General features: G+C 34.9%; 2 protein-coding genes across 3 annotated transcripts; one reads left to right on the forward strand and one right to left on the reverse strand.

Annotated features, from left to right (window-relative positions):
* Window positions 1-3,863: 3,863 nt before the first annotated feature.
* LOC149500452 (uncharacterized) lies at window positions 3,864-7,589 on the forward strand. Its single transcript, XM_089736223.1, has 2 exons — window positions 3,864-4,788; window positions 7,085-7,589. Exons 1-2 carry the CDS (start codon window positions 4,482-4,484, stop codon window positions 7,117-7,119), a joined length of 342 nt encoding a protein of 113 aa, XP_089592349.1. The 5' UTR covers window positions 3,864-4,481; the 3' UTR covers window positions 7,120-7,589.
* Window positions 7,590-11,552: 3,963 nt separating this feature from the next.
* Dsor1 (mitogen-activated protein kinase kinase 1) lies at window positions 11,553-21,024 on the reverse strand. 2 transcript variants are annotated; one of them, XM_028187679.2, is made up of 9 exons: window positions 20,811-21,024; window positions 20,129-20,283; window positions 19,486-19,655; window positions 18,951-19,226; window positions 18,032-18,225; window positions 17,765-17,929; window positions 16,881-17,048; window positions 15,874-16,029; window positions 11,553-14,922 (listed from the first exon to the last, which is right to left on the reverse strand). In XM_028187679.2, exons 2-8 carry the CDS (start codon window positions 20,245-20,247, stop codon window positions 15,910-15,912), a joined length of 1,212 nt encoding a protein of 403 aa, XP_028043480.1. In that variant the 5' UTR covers window positions 20,248-20,283; window positions 20,811-21,024; the 3' UTR covers window positions 11,553-14,922; window positions 15,874-15,909. The 2 variants fall into 2 exon arrangements, with proteins under 2 accessions (XP_028043480.1, XP_028043478.1); XM_028187677.2 differs by having other exon boundaries at window positions 19,486-19,658.
* Window positions 21,025-24,042: the final 3,018 nt, after the last annotated feature.

Genomic DNA, 24,042 nt, shown 5'->3' on the forward strand with positions numbered 1-24,042 from the left:
TAGTATTAAAATTCGAAATTTATGTATTCCATTTGTTTTTCAACAAACAAACTTATCGGATCGAACGATCCCTGGCCACGAAAGCCCTTCCGTGTGACTGGAAAAAAATAAAAAAAACGTCCGGCAGATTTTCCCAGATCTGTGCCGTCGATGCCAAAGGTATCCAAAAGACCGGAAGGACAGTGCCGAAAGCAGGAAGTAAGGCTAGGGAACATAATACCATTCTGTCATGTATCTGAGATATTTCTAGTGAACTTAACAATGATTTACGTATCTATGGTTTCCTTTGCTAGAACAATGTTTTAAAATTGTATTTACCTCAACTATCTCAAAACCCATAAAGTTAAATCATTGAACCTAATTAAAACTACTTTTACGTTTTATGTTGCGTTTAAACCCATATTCAAAAGAGATAAATCGTATTTATGGAGCGAATTTCCTAATTATTGGAACGAAGTTCCATAAGGGACGACGCGGAGGGATACCCCTAACCGGGAAAAAACGTCCGTAACGTAAGATTTTTATTAGTAATGCACACAATGTACGACTTAACTTTGTAATAACGTACAAAAAATAACATATTTTTTATCATTCATTGACCACGATCTTAGAGCGTTCGTTTGCGCAATACACTAACTCTTATGCAAACAACCGTGAATGAAGTGTACCACAATAAGTTCGCACGTTACCGAATGAGCGTGGGTTGTTGCAAAACCTCAAGTTTTATTTTCTTTATACCTCGAATAGAACTTAAAATTAATATTTTTATAATTAGGAACTTCGTTCCTATCCGGTGTCCCACGACACCACACATCTTTTATATAAAATAAACACTATGAGTGGAGGAATCTAAACTTTTACTCAAAGATGCCCCAAGAAGCTTTACCAGGGCGCCTATCATAATATATTCGTGCTGTTCTAACAAGTCTTGCTATCTCTCTCTAACGCAAGCGTCAGATAAGATTATACGATCGGTCTAGCTTCCGGCAGTTTGTGGCGATTAATACAAAATATAGGGTTGGAGAGCCGTATCGGATAATTGCAGAAGACAAACATATCGTTATACTAGGTACCTAATGATCTCCCATCGAGGCCATCAAATACTTTAGATAAAAGGCACTTTAATATGCAGGGCGTTACTATGCTTATAAAATTTTATATAGTAAAAAACTAGAGGTATCTACCCTGGGACTTCTGCGTTAAATTCGTAATGCAGAAGGAATACAACACGTTGCATTTCCTCCGTCACGTTTGTCTTTTGTCAATAAGCTACCAGTCGATTCATCCCATATCATTTCATCTTTTTTTTTTTTCGTTTTCGTTTCATTTCATGCTATGTTTCATAATAATCAACTTCATTTCATTTCATAATATCATTTTCATATAAAAAAGTTACGTGTCATTAAAATTAAAATAAGACTTGACCTAAAGGTCTTAGTTACCAGGTCATAAAAGCGCTTAAAAAAAAACAATCTAGATATCTTTCTTCGAAAATTCATGCCTATCCGTTCGCGCATTTTACGTGATATAATTACAAATATCGAAACGTTTAAAACTAAATTCACAAGTGATAGTTATATGTAATTTAAATAAATAATATAAAACAAGAATTTTCCTCAGCCATAGCGAGTCGTAGACATCAATAAAACTAATTTTACCGGCTTAATACCACTACTGGTAGTCGTCTGTGATCGCGAAAACTGTAAAATTTTCGAGAATTAGTAAAAAATGCGAGATTAAGCCTTTTTTTTTATTAAGCCTCAACTCAAGAACCGAAGAAAGTACTTTAGTTTCGATTATAAGTACTTTAAATTATCTCATTGATAATCGGAATCATCTAGATTTTTCTTTATATCTCCTATATACCTATATATTATCGAAGAAAAAGAAAAAGTTAATTGTATCTTTGCACAACCGCTGTTCTTGTAACGTTAAAATGCTTTTATTTACAACTCAATCATAAATTCAAACACAGTTTCTTTAACTCCTTTGAAAGTTGGAAAATCTTTAATATTCTGCTTAACGATTTAACTCATTTATGCCATTCGCTTTGACTCAATTTACGCTTGGCCTGTTAAACTGCCAACCCAAACTAATTTAGAAGATTATTAGATTAGACTGAGTGAATAATTCTATTTTAATAACTTATATATATCGTAAACGTAGTACAACTCTGTGAGTTTTTCGTTTCCTATCCGGCTTTGGATTCCAGATCGGGTCTTAAATCCAATTCACTTTTAAGCTGTTGCTTTCATTCGACACGAAATTATAGATTCTAGAATTTACTAAGCAACGAAAAATGTTACAGATTAACATACATAATAATATATGAATCCGTGCTCTAGGTTCTATCGTGTTATATATTATTGTGAATGCAAAAGTAAGTTTGCTAGGCTTTCCAGTGTTAACTACTAAACTGATCATCATAAAATTTTGCTAACACCTAATCTGGGAGTACAAAAAAGTACGTAAGGTATTACCGAGATTTTCTGCATTAATACAAGTGAAACCGTTGGTAAAAAGTAATTTACTAATTATAGTCATTTACACAAATTTGATTATTTTTTAAATGTTGGTTTTCATTTATTCCTGAGATTTATTCCACGCCAGCGCAACGAATTGTTTTTTCGGCTTGTCGTCTAAATTTACCAAAAGTCGGGCGAAAATTCGGAGGTTAGAATTTTCCCTTTCGATAACAGTCCAGTGAACTTTCGATTCGAATCCAAATTTGTGTCTAAATTAGAAACGAGTTTCTCATTCGTATCATAATCGTAACAATATTTTAATGAAGTAACTTTTCGGATGCTCGGAATTAAAATAAACCTTTGAAACGAGCGTTATAAATAACATTTGCATTTCAACATTGGTAATTAACGATGTTTTTGATACTATATATTACTCATAAGTTATTACCGAATTATTATTTCATTTTATTATTGATTATTTTATTTCCCGCGTGAAACCAGTATTAATATTGAGTTTAACTGCAAAGAGTTTTCTTGTAAAAATATAATATATATTATGTTTTTAAGACGTATTTGCGAATCCTTTCGCGTTGCAATCAATGTGTAATCAAAATGTTGTAGATTCTATGCAGCACCGCTCTTACTAGAGCTGATGTTAGCAGGTTCTCTCAGGTTGAGCCCGTGAGCTCACCCAGATGCGCGCGCGAAGGTGGAATAGCCCCGTAGGCTACTAGAGTGACGTCGGTCGATACGTCATCGCCCACGATCGGTGCACCACGCGGAGATCGGTCAGAGCCTACCCGATTTTTTTTCCTACCTATGCTGATAGCCTTGAGAGGCTATTTCAGCTTCACCCTAACGTGTAGGTGAGCTCACGGGGCTCAAACCGGGAGAGTTGCTAACACTGGCCCTAGCAAGAGCAGTGCTTCGCAGAATTTACCACCGGATCGGAAACGCGACCCACTGAGAAGATCCGGCGAGGAACTCAGTGGGTTAGGGCTACCCGCAGCCCGCACCACGTAACTAACGCCTGCTTCTACTACGTTTGTTTCTTTTCTTTACATCCCTTTTACTTAATATAGCTGAGACTATTTGTGTGTATCGTAAGTCATGATATTTTCTTCAAAATTTTAAACTTTTAATGGCTCTCCTGTGAGTAAAGTTGCAAAAATGTCACTTAAACAGTCGCCTTTCACCCCTGGATATTATTTCTGATGTTTGCTATACTTTACAGTAGTCGTGGTCTTTCGTGACCACGAAAACTGTAAAGTATTTAAATAAAATACATTTTGGTGATTGATCGATCGCATTCTCTCAGCGGCCGTAGAGTAATTACGATTTTGTCAACGTTGCAATACGAGATTCGATTCACATTGTAAGCCAACAGTAGGTACTGTTATCGAGCAACACTTCCGGCCTCACATAATTAATTATTTACGAACTTAGGAAATATATAGAACTTATTATTGTCTTATAATATAATTAGTAATTTCATAATCAAGTAAATAGTTCATTCATATTTCTTTATACTTATAATATTTTATTGGCGCCTTCCGCTTGACAGCTTCCGGCGCAATAAACCTTACGGCGCAATAAGGCTTAATGCTATTTATGTTACATAATTCGATATTATTAAATAATAATTGTACGTAAATAATCAGCAGAATAATTAAGATGAACAATGTTTAATATTACCTACTAAGTTTGTATTTAAATAGGTCAAGATGATTGTATAAATACCGGCGGTTAGCATATCTCTATTGCATTCGTATTCTACCCACCGTAACGTGTACTAAAGAGAATATAATATTTCGTGTGGATGTAAATTGTCTCAATTGTCGCCGCCACCCTGAGAATCCGTTTATACTTCAGAAGCGGGATTATGCCAGGCCCATACATTGACGGATTTGAGACCGCTGAGAAACACAGGCGATACAAAATGCGACGTGTCACCCAAACCGATGCGGAGGTTATTCCAACGTTCCGGCCGGATGAAAAATCTAGCAACGTCAAGGGATGGCTGCACAAGATCGACCAGTTGGAACACGTGTATGGATGGGACAACAAAGACCGCCAGTTCATCATGTAGATGTCTTTGTGGGTCGGCTAGAGAATGTGCGATACACCGCAACTATACTACACATCTGCGACTGGCTACCACATGGAGAAGAGAAGGTGCTGTTGCTCCAGTTGCAAGAGGGACCGACTTACAACCGAAGAAATGTTACGCCTGCCGAAGAGAAGGTCGCGCTGCGAGGTGTGCCATCGCCCGGGACACACGTCGGCCAGCTGATGGTATGCGGCCAGCTCTTCACACCCAAAAGTGAGTAATGTCTTATTTACAACATACAGCATATGCATAGATTTGCACAAAAAGATAGTGTTAATTAATGGCTCTAGTCTCATTGCATACACAGACACGGGCAGCAAATTAAATATTCTGTGTGGCATATGCTGATAAGTTAAAAAATTAAAGATTAAGTCTTCCGTGGTTACAATGAAAGGTTTTGGAGGCGCATACCCGTCGACCTCTTTAGGAACGTGAATGTTCATATAGACAACATTATTGTGGCTTTGTGGAAATAACGAATTACGACATCGCTGATATAGATTTAATAATCTGAGAATCATGATAAATCAACCTAATATCAATATCACAAAATTCTGTTAAATTCGTGGGTAGTAGTGATACTTTTAATAGTACCCTTAGTGAGATAAAATTACATCACAGACTAGTCGAATGTATTTAGGACACAGCTGTATAATACCACAGTAAAGTGCTGCTTTGGTACAAGTTTATCTCAATATTAACACTAATGAAACATTTCTTGTGAATTCTATATATTTTGAGCTGGGCTGTATGTCCTATCTTGGGTGGACTTGTAAGGTCGAAGGATTGCTTTTTAAAAAATAATTAATATCTGAGACAAAATCATTGAATGGAAATATAATTGATTATTAAGCACGCGTGGAAATTATAACACAAAATCAAACTACTTCAGGATAGAGGCTGCATAAGTTATAAATAAAATCTGTGTGATGTACAACTGATAAAATCTGTGTGATGTACAACTGATAAAATCTGTGTGATGTACAACTGATAAAATCTGTGTGATGTACAACTGATAAAATCTGTGTGATGTACAACTGATAAAATCTGTGTGATGTACAACTGATAAAATCTGTGTGATGTACAACTGATGAAATCTGTGTGATCTGATGAAATCTGTGTGATCTGATGAAATCTGTGTGATCTACAACTGATGAAATCTGTGTGATCTACAACTGATGAAACCTGTGTGATCTACAACTGATGAAACCTGTGTGATCTACAACTGATGAAATCTGTGTGATCTACAACTGATGAAATCTGTGTGATCTACAACTGATGAAATCTGTGTGATCTACAACTGATGAAATCTGTGTGATCTACAACTGATGAAATCTGTGTGATCTACAACTGATGAAATCTGTGTGATCTACAACTGATGAAATCTGTGTGATCTACAACTGATGAAATCTGTGTGATCTGATGAAATCTGTGTGATCTACAACTGATGAAATCTGTGTGATCTACAACTGATGAAATCTGTGTGATCTACAACTGATGAAATCTGTGTGATCTACAACTGATGAAATCTGTGTGATCTACAACTGATGAAATCTGTGTGATCTACAACTGATGAAATCTGTGTGATCTACAACTGATGAAATCTGTGTGATCTACAACTGATGAAATCTGTGTGATCTACAACTGATGAAATCTGTGTGATCTACAACTGATGAAATCTGTGTGATCTACAACTGATGAAATCTGTGTGATGCACAACTGATGAAATCTGTGTGATGCACAACTGATGAAATCTGTGTGATGCACAACTGATGAAATCTGTGTGATGCACAACTGATGAAATCTGTGTGATGCACAACTGATGAAATCTGTGTGATGCACAACTGATGAAATCTGTGTGATGCACAACTGATGAAATCTGTGTGATGCACAACTGATGAAATCTGTGTGATGCACAACTGATGAAATCTGTGTGATGCACAACTGATGAAATCTGTGTGATGCACAACTGATGAAATCTGTGTGATGCACAACTGATGAAATCTGTGTGATGCACAACTGATGAAATCTGTGTGATGCACAACTGATGAAATCTGTGTGATGCACAACTGATGAAATCTGTGTGATGCACAACTGATGAAATCTGTGTGATGCACAACAAACGAAAGGTGTGTGATGCATAACAAACAAAAGGTGTGTGATGTACAATAAACGAAAGGTGTGTGATGCACAACAAACGAAAGGTGTGTGATGCACAACAAACGAAAGGTGTGTGATGCACAACAAACGAAAGGTGTGTGATGCACAACAAACGAAAGATGTGTGATGCACAACAAACAAAAGGTGTGTGATGCACAACAAACAAAAGGTGTGTGATGCACAACAAACGAAAGGTGTGTGATGCACAACAAACGAAAGGTGTGTGATGTACAACAAACGAAAGGTGTGTGATGTACAACAAACGAAAGGTGTGTGATGTACAACAAACGAAAGGTGTGTGAATTGGATAATACAAGATATAATTACTGCTTAAACATGTAAATTTCAGGTGCCAAACACCAGCGACAAAGCAGGCGCCAATAGCAGCGCTGATCGCCGTGGGACACGGCATACACAGGATGGCCGAATGTTATCGAGCAACACTTCCGGCCTCACATAATTAATTATTTACGAACTTAGGAAATATATAGAACTTATTATTGTCTTATAATATAATTAGTAATTTCATAATCAAGTAAATAGTTCATTCATATTTCTTTATACTTATAATATTTTATTGGCGCCTTCCGCTTGACAGCTTCCGGCGCAATAAACCTTACGGCGCAATAAGGCTTAATGCTATTTATGTTACATAATTCGATATTATTAAATAATAATTGTACGTAAATAATCAGCAGAATAATTAAGATGAACAATGTTTAATATTACCTACTAAGTTTGTATTTAAATAGGTCAAGATGATTGTATAAATACCGGCGGTTAGCATATCTCTATTGCATTCGTATTCTACCCACCGTAACGTGTACTAAAGAGAATATAATATTTCGTGTGGATGTAAATTGTCTCAATTGTCGCCGCCACCCTGAGAATCCGTTTATAGTACCTATGTTACTAATGTTTGGTGAAATTTCTATCGGGACTCATTAAGAAACCATTACGGATGCGAAACTCGACCCCTGTTTCTTCTTTTCTAAAAGAAAGCGAAAAGAAAACTTGGCGGTATGCAAATGTTAAGGCTGATGACTTTGCGCCCCTTAATTCTTTTGGGTTGTTTTGACTTTTTTCTCTCGGGGCCAATCAAGGAAAAACTCTTTGAGTAGATAATGCTCCCAACTTTATATCGTTGTGACGGTTTTGCGGAAAAATGTATTTTCTAAATTTACAAATTCTGCTAACCATAAAAAAATGCATACTTGATTGGTAAAACGGTTATTTGCTTTAAAATAAACTTTAATGCTTAGATTACCTAGTGAAGGGTCTGTTTGTAAAGTAATTACTGGAGTCCGTAGACATATCACTACGTGAGCGCAGCCTTGAAACATGAGTTCGAAGTTCCAATTGTACTGTAAAACCCACTACTCCTCAAAGCGGATCGCATGACTGATTCGCGACAAACGTGACACCCACCAGGGTTCACACCGGACCTCACAGAGATCCCTCTATGCTGGTATAATACTCAGAGAACGCTGCTATCCATTTTCCGTTGATTCTCTTAATCTCTTAATGAATGAAAGCGGACCATTTATTTACCATGTTATAATATATCCTAAATGTATACCTTATCGAAAAATCCGATTTCGTTTGATTTAACAACATGAACCAAATAAAACCTACCAAAGTATAGTTTGTAAATAAACAACCCGCAAAAAAGAATAGGTTTATGCAACAAAGACCCAAAATAAATTAGAAAACCGAATTTAAAGAACTTAAATATGGGATGAGAGTTTTAGGTTAACGAAAACATACTTTTTTTTCGTTTTGTAATTATAAAGTAACCCAACATCGGAGCTTCCGAATTGTAAAACCTGTCATTTCAAGAAAACTTGCATATAATAGCCGGCAAACTTCTTGAGCATTTGTTGACGTAGTGGGGGTAAGTTTGCGCATGGTACACTCACGTGCAAAAATATTATTTACTCTGCGTCATAATGCAATTAAATTATTAAAGTCAACATATGTATTTATTTATATATTTATTAGAACATCAACAAAAAATATAGGTTAATAATTGTAATAATTTAATCTTGGGGTAAAATAGATATTCCTTCTATTAAGTCAAAACTAGAGCTGTTGCCAGGTCTTCGTTCAGTTGAAGCGAAGCTGGTATTTGTAATTTTTTTTTCGTTATCATAATCTTGACCATTATCATCATCACTGTTTTCATCACCCGAGTCGCCATCATCGTGTTAAGTCGACATAGGGCTCATCGGTGTAGTTTACGACTCGGTCGGTTCGATCTTCTTTTTTGTCTATAATTAATTATTTTTTGAAGATATTCGATTCGTAGTAATCGAATGTTACTTTTTTCAATTACCAGCTTCCGATTATTTTCTGTTTTTTTTTTTCCATCTGAAGCCTAGCTCTTTCATAATTCGTCGTAAACTTCATTCCGAGCCATTAAAATGTATATCTTCTTTAAAAATTTCGAAGCCTTTTTATTACAGATTGAACGAAACTATCCATTCCGGTAACTTTCTTCTTCCCTGATCTTTTCTTACCCGGAGTCCCAAGCACGATGAGCAAGCCAGAGCCTTTAGCTTCGTTAATAATGCACCTAACAGTACTCACTGATGTTTTTGTTGCTTCCGAAGTCTGTTTTACTTTTTCCATAATATCATTCTTCCCCTGTTTTATAATGAAGCAATATACGTCGTACACAATTTTTCTACCCTTTCTTTTGAATACTCCACCAGTTTGTCGCGGCATAGTGTATTTTTTATAAAAAATCAACAAACACTCAACAAATAGCAATGGCAACAAAGTCAACAAGCAATTATAATAAAATATAACTTAACGATTAATAACGATAGATTTTTCACTGTACGCAAGCGTACTTTACGCAAGGTTCGACAGATCTACCAATAACGCGCTCGATACGATTTCCCCTGCCGTCGCGCCTCACCCTCACCACCAAAGTGATCTAAAATTCGGTTCTGCGCAGCCAAGGTCATTTGCTCACGATGTTTGCCGGTTACTATACCACTCTATACTCTATAAATCTATTTTTAGTTCAAGTCATTCGGATTGTCGAAGTGTGACCGTACTATGTTAGAGCTAAGTTAAAATCACTCAAAGATCTTCCCTTTGCACTAATAAAACACTCAAATATTTATTACGTCTATTTTTAAAAGTTATTCCTAATAAAATTTAAGCGATAGCTGATCGGATTGTCCATTATTTTCGTTTAAAGAAACTACAGTACCTACAGATGCCTCTTTTTGAAAATCATGAAATAAGATTGCACACGATTAAATCAAAAATACTCCAGTAAGTACAAAGTATACAAAGCACTGTGACGGTTTCTCCAACTAGGTCAATCGATGCCAGATCCGCGGAGGCACTGATTATAATAACAATATCGGCCAAATCAAAACTTTTCCTATTTCCCGACAACTCGCACCCACTTTATATCGTGTGAACTCGATCGACTTTAGTACGCCAATCGTATTATCATAAGGAAAAAGAGAAATTTTGATCTGAAAAATGATAGGGGCCGTAATATAAATTCCAAATATCGAATAGACATTTACGTGGCTTCTATGGGTTCGGTGACTAATTACGAACAGCCCGGTAATCGTCCTCGTCGAACCCGTCGCTTGTGACGAAGGGCTCGGCGAGTAAATTAACCCATAGACACAGCCCACTGAGTTTCTCGCTGGATCTTCTCAGTGGGTCGCGTTTCCGTGGTAGATTCTGCAGAGCACGGTTCTTGCTAGGGTTCGTGTTACAACATCTTCAGGTTTGAGCCCCGTGAGCTCACCTACTGGTCACCCCGGCGACGCTGACATGGTCTTTTTAGACCATCAGCTTAAGTAGAAAAAAAAACGAACATAATAATATGGTTCGTGAGCTCGTTCACCAAATTGGTAAAATAAAAAAATACATCACAGCAGCTGTCCCATCATTTGAGTCACCAATTGAGACTGCGCCGTCATGTTGGCAGCGGCGTTTACGTTATGATATCAATGGGCTCCAGTGTCAATTTTAAATCAAGTAGGTTCAGTCATCATCAGTTCGGCAAAGACTGTTATGGTGAGCCCGTCTGGACTGACTCACCGATTATAGAAAACTATAGGTATTACTGCAGATTGTTCCTGCATGCTGCCAACTCTTTCATGTTGAAACTTGTCCTTAACAAAAATCTTAGGTAATTTTAACACAATCCCAGGCGGGTACCAATTTTTCTAATGAAATACGTACTCAACAAATGTTCACGATTGACTTCCACGGTGAAGGAATAACATCGCGTAATAAAAATCAAACCCGTAAAATTATAATTTGCGCAATTACTGGTGGTAGGAACTCTTGTGAGTCCGCGCGGGTAGGTACGACCACCTTGCCTATTTCTGCCGTGAAGCAGTAATGCGTTTCGGTTCGAAGGATGGGGCAGCCGTTGTGACTATACTTGAGATCTTAGAAATTATATCTCAAGGTGGGTGACGTTACAGATGTCGATGTGCTCCAGTAACCACTTAACAGCTTATCGTGTGAGCTCGTCCACCTATCTAATCAATAAAAAAAACCCATCAGAAGCTGGTGAAGATTCCTTTCAACATAAAACATTTCAAGATCAATTCATTACGTTTCATATCATAAAATTAACAATCTTTCAAACCAAGGGTCCGCGGACCGCCAAACTGTATTTCATTTTAATGCGCTAAGGGCTCCCCGGTCGTCACTCTTAGCGCCCTCCATTCAAAGCGCTAATTACAACTTCAATTAAATTTTTCATTACGCTTAATTGCGAACATTACAGCTCTCCGCTAATATTAGGGAAAATAAATAAAACAACCCCGTTAATTTAACATTTATTTTGTACATACGCGTACTCATCGATACTAAAGAAGCTTATAATAAAGAGTTCGCTTTGAACGATATACTCAAAACAAGATAATTTAAAAAATATAGATTAAACGCCCAACACTATGTATTCATGTAGTTAGAATTCTGTTTACTGGTTTTAGCGCAACTTTAGTTAATAACAATGTTAACGGGACGTTGAAAGGGTGTCAGACGTTAAACACTAATTAGCCGTAAAAGTTTTCTTCCGGTTTTGGAAACAAAAAAAGAAACGTGTGGCACTCGGGAACTGCCGCGGTAAAGCTATTGCATAGCATTTTTTATCAACTTATGCAATTATAATTATACAATGATAATTTAATATTAAAACAATAATAAAACAAGACCACGCTATATTAAACATTAATAAAAGCAAAACATTAACTGTCCCCTTCACACTCATAAAGCTAGACCGCGCGAGAGAGATGGGCAGACTTTTTATGATGCGCATGCAGTGTGACGTCACGCCACGCGCTTATTCACAAATACACAGGCGCAACGTGTGAATGTGTTGAACGCGAGCTACATGGTAGGCAGAGTTAGGGGTGTTAGGTTTTTTTCGTTACGTAATTTCATGATTCGGTCGCCGCGCTCAAGGCCCCCGATAAAAGCTATGCAATAGCTTAAAAAACTGAACTTTAAAATCATTTATTGAAGATAAAAAAAATAAGATTTAACGTATTTTTCGTGTCGTCATTATTAGATAGAAAATTATTATGCACCCATTGAGCGTTTAAGAGATCGTACATAATTTTTAAAATACAATATAATTATAGATTATTTATAATACAAAAATGTGTGCATCAAAAATAACGATTATAACTAAACAAAATAAAAGCGAATAACAATGGTTGTGTATTTTTAAATTAATCACCTAAAAATACAGTCTTTATAATACTACAAAATATCATGAAATAATTTCAAGCTATGTGTTCATTAAAAGGTATATATTTATGATATAACCTAATAGATTTTTTTTGCTGTCTATACTTTGGAATCATAGATTACGTTGCGTCCAAAGACAATCACATTACGTCCTAAAATGTTTGGAATAGCAAATTACACAACCTCACGTAATAAGCAAATCATATGACTTAATCTTCATCATGTTAAATATAAATCCTATCTAAATAACACATTTAATACGTAATATTTTTGTATGATTTTTTCTTTAAAAATTATAAGCACCTAATGTAACAATAATAATACTTAAATATAAATATAAATGCTGAACAACGAAAGGCAAAACACTTCACAAAAAAAATGCTGTATGCATACGTGGCCCATTTACATTTTGATAAAATTGATCTAATCCACTTGATTTTAAGGTTCATAAATATGTATTTAAAAGAACTTTCTTTACTTCAACGATAAGGTTGTTTGTAGTGCTTGTCTAATGGTTTTCAATCAGAAAACATAATATACAAGACCCATTGCAGTAAATAAATGTATATACATATATTTCGATTTGACGTATAATATTACTTAAAGGATATCCTTTATATATTATCAATAATTCAATTAAAACTTATTGTAAATGAGACCACATTTTAATCCCATTAAACGGCACAGCCGTTACGGTGACGACTGGGCAAATCATATCGACCATTAAGCGAAGGACATTAACACATGCGGGATACAAACTCAAATCGAGCGGGTAATGTTAGTGAGCAGGATGTATTAAGCAAGCTCTCTGTGTATAGTAATATTTCAAACCCTTGAACGTGTACTATATATACTTTTAGTTTTGTATAGATACGTCCAACATAGATTTAATTTTTTTCTCTATTGCTTAAGTCATATTTCTAATTCATTAAAGTAAATGAACGAGGAATGGACAGTTAATTGACTCGTTAAGTTTTTTTTCAACTGAAAATAAATTTCTATTCGATTTCAAACTATCTTGAATATTTAAGACGTATCTATACTTTTAATTTTTAATGCGCGTGCATTATACGCAGTATATACATAACCTTGTGCTTTCGAATACAATTTCTATTCATTCATTCATTCGTTCGTTCAATACAGCGTATAAATAAGATATTACGGTGTCTATCTATCTACACTCGGTGCAAGGAATAGAGCGGGTAAAAAAAATTATAAGGACCGACTAAAACGAAGCGTTTCAAAACAAGAAAAAAAAAATCAAACCGATAAAGTGCAACACGTCAAATATTATCTCTACGAATATATTTTTTTTATAATTTTTTTTTCATTATTTTAATATATTTTTCACGTGTATTCTAAAAATGCAATTCTATTTTACAAAGATGACGTCGAGTCTTGGAACGCTCCCACAACCGCATCGATGCAGTTGTTTGAGTATTCCAAAGCTCCGGACTTGCCTCGAGCGAGGCAATCCTATTAACTATTCGAATAACTTTTACCAGCTGACATGAATTACGCACTTTCAGCAAAGAAAAATATGTCAAAACACTACAAACATTTTTTTTTTTCGACTTGCGACTAGTGAAATCAACTCTACTCGACCATTTATCGATTAGTTGTTTTTTTATTTTTTTTATTGCATAATACCTCGATTAGTTCGTCCACGAATTCGCTATTTTTTTTAAGTTACCCCTATCTATCAGACACCTTGTTACGATGGTTACGTTTCGATACTTCAAATCTTTCATTACTTTCACGCAATCATATAGTTTGTATATGAAAAGGAAAGTCATAACTTCGAAGCACGGTTTTCTGACTCTCAAAACTGTATCTCGTACAGTTTCGACACGAAAACCCGCCTCGGCGATCGTACCGTTTCGATTACGCTCCGTACCCGTAGTGCTGTAACACTTACTTTCTTGTCGATAATTCCTACGAAAGTTTTTACCTTAAGTTATAGCCAATTTCTAATAAATTAAATTTATTTAAATTTTGATAATTCGATGACATACATATATCACGAACAATACTAGTGTTCCGTGATGCAATGTGAATTTCTTTAACACTCCGAGACATGATTTTAAGACCCGATATTTTTTTAGGATTTATGAAATTTTCTATTTTTTTTTAATTAAACAATAAAACATCAAAAATGATTTCCATTATAGGACACTAAAACCTTTATTACGTTGTGTCAACGCTGATTTTAAAAGGACGTATAAAATGAATAACGTGTACATACAAATTGGGCCCTTATCATGTCTCCATAAGTTATATATTCGTTTGTAGTGAGGTTGAATGTGGTCGCGTGTGTTGCGGTCCGGACAATGGTACCTAGAGTTGACGTACAGTGAACTGTCATCGGGTGGTCTCAGGGCATCTACTCGCCAACGTCCTCACTGATCGTGTCGCTCGCTTTCTCTTGGGAAATGTTTTGACCTACGGACAACAAAACAAAATATAGGGATGACTGGGAATATCTTGCGAAAAAGCGGCACAACACGAGAACACTTTCATCGTGGCCGCCGTTAATTACATTCCCGATCCTGCGGACCGAATGGTAAACAGTCGACGTCGCCCTAAACACGTCATTTCGGATCCTCCCGATCCACTAACGGTGCTTTTAGATACCCCAAGCACCGGTCATAGTTCTCGTCGAACCCGTCGTTTGCAACGAAGGGCTCGGCGAGTAAATTAACTCACAGACACAGCCCACTGAGTTTCGCGCCGGATCTTCTGTGGGTCGCATTTCCGATCCGGTGGTAGATTTCGCGAAGCACTGCTCTTACTAGGGTTAGTGTTAGCAACGTCGTCAGGTTTGAGCCCCGTGAGCTCATCTACTAATTCGGTGAATCTAGAATAACCCTTCGAGGTAACCAGAACAAGTAGAAAAAAAAAACTGGGATTAGAGAAAAATAGACTAATATGCCGGAACGTGAGTAGTGACTTTATATGATTTGATGGTTAAGCTTTTAGTATTTCTGAAAATGCTCTGTGAAATAAGTGTTTAAAAATTGAACAAATCGCTAGACGTGACTTCTCAGATTCCTCAAGAAATATTCCATTGAAATAAATTATCACTATTATATCAGATCTCGTTTCATTTTCGTTTTTCGCCTGTGACTTGCGCCACAGAAAACACTTCACTCCATTCAGTGAAGCAGCTCATTAGCTACGTGATGTTTCTAGTCCAAATGGACAGAGCATAGCCTTCTTCACTGAACGGAGATCCTACGTGAAATTTAATTAAAACATACATGATATAACCAAATAAAATCAAATGGGACTCAGGTCTATTATTTTTTGAGAAAAAAACAAATCAAGTTCTTAAGCTGATCATTTTTTTTATTTATTTATTTGTTATGTACATTTTATCTCGATTTCACATACCCTTTTTCGCTGATGAAAGTATGCACTTCTTGCAGCTTATGAAGAAAAAGGAGACACGTTGGAGTTCGGCGTGGAAGGCATTAGGTCCATGGTCTTGCACACCCATCCAGCGATGTCCACCTTCTCGGCTTCCGCCTTCCGGATCCACTCGTGATTCTAGTCAATTATACACATCATTACAAATTAAGTACTAGTACAGTACAAGTAATTATCAACGAGTACAAGTAATTAAGTGCAAATTAAGTAAGTAATTGAGGGGAATAGAGACTAGAGTAGAGTAGAATAGGTACAAATCCTGTTGTTAGATTTAACTTTGTTGAACTGAAAATGACTTTTATTTAGTGTTTAAGAATATTAAATAGTTTAGTTTAGTCATCAAAATTTTGTAACTCATTAAAGATATTAGAAAGTTAATTACCTAAAGCCAGCCCTATCGAAAAACTATTGTCCCTCATACGTAATCTGATTCACCCCAAACCCAAGCCAAATCGGGTTAAGCAATTTTTTTTCAGTTTTTGTGTATATCTTGTAATTTTTAATCTCAATTTTATTGGTATTACCCTAAGAAAAACCATTGAAAATTTGTGTTGGATTTGGAAAGGGTCCCGATTTCGCCCAATCTACTTACAATGTTTGATTTACTGCAAATATGAGTGAATTGGCTGTCAACTTACATGATATTAAATGGTTACCGGCGCCCATAGACGTCACACCGCCACCCAGCTTCAGACATGAGGTGGAAAGTCTCATTTCTATTGTATAATAGCTGGTCCACCCTTCACTGTTCTAATTGCTTCGCAGCAGATATAGGCAGGTTGTAGGACCCAATCGGTGCACAAGTAAATGTGAATTACTCAAAGAACATTTCTCTCTTCATTTTATCCTCAGGTGAATCCCTAAGTCGCCATTCACGACACCCACGGAAGAGAGAGGTTCGTTTTGGTATTATGAGCTGGTAAATGCTGATAATAATAATGTTATTTTAAAATATATTTTTTTATGTTTACCATTAAAGTTTTCAAGTCCGCTCTCTCATCAGGATTTTTCTTGAGACAGCGATCCACGAAATCTTTAAATTCATCAGAGAAGATGCCGGATGGAAGCTTCGGTGGTGGCTCATTGACTATGTAATCTAAGAGCTCGAATATGGCCATTGGACGCGGTGAATTCGGCGCCTGTTAAACATTCAATTATCTGTACAATGGTCTTTCCAGTACTTACACTTTCATTTCTTAACTACTGTAAATAGTCCTCAACCAATATGGAAATATGGGATATTTCTGTAGGTTAAAATTATGAACACTTTGATGACATTAAATAAAAGTCGCTCAGCAGTTTCGATTCATACATAAGACAAACCTAAGCTTTGGAATTTAAAATTAATGAAAACTGATTAAGTGGTTTGCTATGGAAGGAGAAATTGTCTTTACAATATACCCCTCGTATGTATATTGTGAGACGTGTACACCGCAAAAGCAGTTTTTTTCTCTTCATCACAATTATCGGAAAAAGGAGAAGCATCATTAAAATTTCTTGTTTGTAGAGAACAATAAAATACTTTTTTTTATTATTATTATTGTTTAGATAGATGGACGAGCTCACAGCCCACCTGGTGTGAAGTGATTACTGGAGCCCATAGATATCTACAACTTAAATGCCGCCTCGAGATATGAGATCTAAAGTCTCAGTATATTTACAACCGCTGCCCCACCCTTCAAACCGAAACGCATTACTACTTCACAGCTGAAATAGGCATCGTAGTGGTACCTATCCATCAAGACACAAGAGGTCCTACCACCAGCAAATGCATTGTATAATATTGAAAGCATGTTTTAAAATTTCAGCCGTACATGTCTGCCAATGGTGCTAGTTAATCATAATTAAAATTTACCTGGCCCGGTGAGTGGTCCTCATTCTGCCCACCAAATATAGCTGCCAATGTTTTAGCGTCAGGAGGTGGAATTGGATACATTCCAATAGCCATTTCGACTAGAGACAAACCCAACGACCAGATATCTGACTGCACTGAGTAATGCGTCCCTTGGAGACGCTCCGGCTGTGTAAAAAAGAATCAATATTTAATTTTAAACATTCGATTCTATATTTCATTAAAAAGTTTATGTACATTTTTATAAAAAAAAAATCGAATTCAACTCACTGACATATAGCTCCTGGTACCGACAAAAGAATTAGCCATTGAATCTATCAGCTGCCCCGAAACACCAAAATCACAGATCTTAATCTCGCCATTGCTGTTAACAAGTATATTCGATGGCTTCACGTCACGGTGCATGATAGCGTGCTTATCGCGAAGGTAGCTCAAACCTTTGAGAACTGCTGATGTGATTGTTCCTAAGAGAATTCACAATACTATTGTAAGGTTATTCTAATTCTAATATTCTAATTCTTCTACTAAGGTCTATTCTAATCATTGGTTATAGAAATATACAAAAATTAATATATATTAATGTGCAAGCTGATCACTGATGCGTTTATATCGACGCTTGAAAGGCAAACGTGACTAAGCGACAATGCGTTAACTTTACAGTAGACTAATTTAAAGTTGAAATACCTGAAAAAAATTCTATTTTAACGAATCTAGCTGTAGGATTGAAATGATTTTAATAGACCTAGAAATATATTTTTTTTGCGCATCGAATATGGTAATTGCCTATCATTTATGAACAAATCAGTTATTGTCACTTAGTCACGTTTGCCTTTCAAGCGTCAATATGGTTCCAATAACATCAGCAGTGCTAAGAGCTCAATCAAGCTGCTGTGTACCAACACTGCTGATTTTTTTTAGAATACCCTCAACTAACAATAAGTGGTTTAAGATTAGTTTAAAGAAAAATCAACAGTTAATATATTCTTGTAGCATTCTAGCAGAATAGGTAATTTAGCAACATTAATAAACAGATATGTGGCACCAACCTTTCAACTACAACTAATGACATGTGCAATGGGATATTGCAACAAAGATACAAAATAATACAAATAGATGATTTGTATTATCATGTAAGAATTTCTAGCGATTAATTATTAATTTGATGTAGCATAGATCAATTAAATGTTACCTAAAATAGATTCAGGAATTCTTCCCGCCTTCTTCAATATAAGATCCAATGACCCTCCATCCATGTATTCCATGCATATAGAGATCTCGCCATCACTATAGAATGCTCCATAGAAGCCAACTATATGTGCAAAGTTACATTCATGAAGTACTTTTAACTCTCTGATTATCTGCTTTTTTATAGCCGGTTTCACTTCGAGATGAATCAACTTGCGTGCCATGATGAGTCCGGTAGATTTGTGACGAACTTTCATTACAACTCCACCGTTGCCTTGGCCTGAAATTTTATAATAATTAAAAGTCACTAACAATGTATATAATTAGTTATTCTTTTATATAGTTTAGTTATTCTTATTTTTCAATTACATTTTTTACTTTTCCTGAAATTACCAATTATAGGGTAAGTTTAATTAAGCATTTAAAGGTCATCACCAAGTTAAACTTTGAAGTTGTCAGTAAAGTAATTAAAAAATAGCAGTAAATTAAAATACTAACTAGTACAAATATTATTTTAGATACTTTATAAAATCACTAACCTAATTCACCAAGCTTCTCAAAGTCATCATCACTCAGCTCTCCGATCTTCTCTTTCTGACAGAGGAATACTTCTATCCTGCGCCTCTGAGTATCATCCATCTCAATTTGCTCCAATCTCTCAGTTAAAGCCTCTATACTTGTCTTTGACTTGCCTGCTAACCCTTGCCGCCTACAACAATTTTACAGTAACATAAAAAATTTCAATGTAAATATATATGCTTATATATATTATTAAGAAGCCAGAAATGCAGTATATACTTGGTGCCACTCCATTTATATGGAGGACCATAATATCATTGTTGTGATGTTCATTGGCTATATTTATCACTATATAAAGAGGTAGGCTATGAATTTGGTCACCTGCCTAAGCAATTAACAAATAAAAACTGTTAAAGATAACTCTTGTAATGTAAAGCATTAGAAATGTTGGAAATAATAAAATGAAAATAATAAATACGAAAATAAACCATAACAAGTGTTTTAATGATATCTGAGAATCAAAAATTTAACTTCTATGATTATAATAATGAATTTCTTAATAATTTTAGGTTTGATAATAATACTTTACTGCTGTACAGATTATTAAAATCCCTATTTAATAGCTTCAACCTCATAACGAAGTTTCATTATTTATATACTTACTCATTTGCAGTAGCAGATTTGAGCTGTGGTGTCATGTTAGATGGCGTGGCAGCTGGGTTTGTGTCTATTGACCCTGGTGGAAGGGTCAAATTCAGTTTGTTCTTTGACATCTTACTCATTTTGATTTTTTAGATCTTCCCTCATCCATGAAGTATCTACAACAGTTGATTTATTATTAAATAAGAGGCTTTAATTTTTTTGAGGTTTTTGGAAATTTAATGACAAGTTCTAAGTTTCTTGCCAGTGTAAGCCAGCTATGCCTGCGTCTTTAAGTTTTGTGAAGACATTTTTGTTTTGGTAAATAAGCTATTTCAGGTCCTAGGTTATCTCGAAAGTGTTAACAAAGAAAAACACTATTTTCCCTTTAAATATAATCTACTGTCTATATACTGTAATATATCTGTACTATTGGTTTCTGATAAAAAAAACAATGTTTTTGTTGTTTGGATTATTCATTTTCTTGAGTAAAATTTTTGGTTAGAGTGCCTAATTATGATACTAATGATTAATATTTAAAATCTATTAATACTTAAACAAAAAGGATGTAGCAAGGAGCCATTATGAATTGAATTCAATTATTATTTTCAAACGAAGTTTTTCTTAATTTTAAATGGAAATTTCATCGAACACCGCAAAATTTATGAACAACAAAAAGCGTTGTAAGAAAAAACAAGATTCATACTCATCAAATACCCATTTGTCAAGGCATTATTTTATAACGTTCACACAGCAACGGTATTTCTTACAAAAAAATTAAAACACAAACAAAACTACTCAAAAAGAGTCCCAAACCCAGCAATTAATGTCGGAAAAAACCTTAATTGAAAAGAAAATGTAAATCGAATATTCGTCACTCGCAAATTTTTTGCCGTAAGTAGATATGACATTTTTTTGATTCGTCTTTTGGATAGGCAAAGAGAATGTGACCCAAACAGCTTAACTACACTTTTGAAACAAAACCTGAAGTTATAAAAAAAAAATAGAACTAGATTCTATAATTTACCGAGAAACCAAGTTGAGCTAATTTTGTTTCAGACTACTACTCGCAAAAAATTCAAATATATCAAGTAATAATAAAAATTATCTGATTTCGCTAAGATCACATTTTAGACAAATATTAATATAGCCAAACAATATTTAACAACCTAATAAATGAATAAAAATAATAATTATTTAAGTAAAGCTACTTATAAATAGAAAATCTGCGTTAGCTCACCGCCGGTTGGCAGAGTTCCCAGAAGGCTGGCAGCATTTCCACGCTGGATAGCAATGCTAATTTTTTGTGCAAAATACGTACCGGCCTTCTGGTCTCTCGAGGCCTCAAAAAGTTTTTTTTTAAGGTCCTTAAAAAAAGCTTTTAGCAGATGGGCCCCAGGGACCCAAAGTTTCCACCCCAAACGGAACAAAAATGAAATCTTTAGAGAGATTTTCATATTTCCGTCGTTTGAGGCCTTCAGCCATTGAAGCAGCGCTGCCAATTATATAATCAAATTAACTAATCACCAAAATATTGATAATAATATGAAATGATTTATGTTCGGAATTCTCATAACATTTTTTCTTTCTTCAACAAACAAAAATCTATGTAAAGGATAAGGTATGTACTTCGATCAATATAGTATTATTGATCGAAGGGTATGTACAAAACAATGAACAAGAATATTGATGTTATGTCATAAATCGAAATATAATCGATTTCTTCCAAGCAACTTTATAAGAAGTTAATTTATTTCATAAAAATGATAGTGGTTATCTACGTTGCAAGTAGTACTGTAGAAATATAGGTAGAGTGGCAAAGATATTAAAAAAAAGTGTCAACACATACTATTTACCTAAATTGAACAATATAAGTTACTGGGTGGTGGCCATGGAGATAATAAGTAGTACCTACAAGTGGTGGCATTCACGTTGTGATGTATGAGCTCCAGTAACTCTCTGAGCTACTTTGCTCGTTTATGCAATTAAAAAATCAAACATAAAACATGAGAAAAAAAATAATTGAAAAATACTATTAGATTGGAATAAGATTATTAAAATTCATTGACATGCTGCTTTAATATATTCTTCGTCTTTTAAGTATTCTTCGTCTAATTGTAAATTAAATAATTAGAAAATTGTTAATTAGAAAATTTGAAATTTTCTGTTATATCAAAAACTAGCAGCCCGCTCCGGCTTCGCTCGGGTCTTTAGCAAAAATTTCAACGACGTTGTTTTACATAACTATAATAGTTAGACACATGCTTTCGCGACACTTTTGGTAAATAATATTAAGTTCTACAAAGTCGTAGTACATTATTTTATTCTGTCATCAATAGTTTTCGCAGGGCACGCAATGTATAGTCGGATTTTTTATTAGACGAAGTAAACTGACGTTTACTGTGTTGTCAGTTTTTGATGAAATAAAAATAGTGTTGTGACAAAGTGAACGATTGAAAAAACTCCTGAATTAATGAAATTGCCTCGATTGTCTAGTGAATAGTTAGTGTGCCGAACTGCCGATATCGGGCACGGGGTTCGAATTTTAGCCGTGCTTTGTACATACCAACGAGTTTTCGACGAAACATTATGTTCCTATGGTATCTACCTGTACTGAATACCGAGTGTTTTAAACATTAAGAAAAACATTGCGAGGAAGCTTGTAAGACTGTCCTATTTCCAATGCATCATATAGTTGAAACTATAGATGTATAAAATATAACAATTATAGGTACATAGGTAATGAAAATAAAAAAACTGATTGTAGTTACATACTACTAGTAACATATTATTATATTGGATCACTTTAATACAATTTTATTGTAAAATATAAATAATATTCTTTTATAGTTTGAAATTAATGATTAACTCTTCACACTCATTGTTCATTTATGTGATTGAACGAGAACTGAACGCATCACTATTACTTTAAATATAGCAACATTATTTCACAAAGTGACATTAGCTACTGTCAGCTGGCTTCGTCTAATTAAAAATCCGACTATAGAGAATATTTTAGGCAATTTTTTTACACCTTGTGTTACATTGTTGGAGTTTTAGTATGGATCCCTAATTTTTTTCAAAAAAGATTATAGCCCATGTCACTCAGGAATAGTGTAGCTTCAAAACAGTGAAAGAATTTTTAAATCGGTTCAGTAGTTTCAGAGCCTATTCAATACAAACAAACAAACAAATCTTTCCTCTTTATAATATTAGTATAGAAGTATAGATAATGGAGCGAAATGAGATTTAAATACTTAGTTTATTCATTTGAGACTGTAATCAATTAAGATGAAATTAAATGAAACGAGATGAGATGAAATAAAGGCTCAGTAAGATGATGGTTATTTACTGAGACTTCAGTGGACTTTTAAGAACTTGAGAAGCCACGTCCAACGGCTTTTTAATTTTTCCAAATTTGTGTAGTTTAAGATGCCAAACAGTGAATAATGTACTATTATTACACGTATACGCCTGAAGAAACACTAAATTAACAAAACTATTCAGACAGCTTTGCTCATATTCCCACAAAAAGACCTCAAGAAATTCAGTGTAATGAAGAGTGAAGTAATGTGGTTCAAAGTCCAACAGCCACTAGAGAGTATATTTAACATAGTTTTCTGTTGAAACTATCGATGAACTTCATTGTATTGATCACAGATTAATTTACTAGCTATTTATACCTTTAACCCTTATTGTATGTTCGCGTTTTGACACAAGATTGATATCTCAACCCGGAACAGATATATCAATCACTGTTCTGTACATTGTGTTTAGTATACCCCTACAAATTAATAGACTTATTATTTATTCATAGGTATACCCTAATTAACTAAATTAAATATAAACAATCTAACATCACGGCTATGTGATGATTATTCTTGTCATCTTTCTTTTATAATTTCTATGTCAGGATGAAAACAAAAAAAAGTACAATA

The sequence above is a fragment of the Bombyx mandarina genome, chromosome 21 (genome assembly GCF_030267445.1).
Source record: "Bombyx mandarina strain Sakado chromosome 21, ASM3026744v2".
Taxonomy (NCBI): Eukaryota; Metazoa; Arthropoda; class Insecta; order Lepidoptera; family Bombycidae; genus Bombyx; species Bombyx mandarina.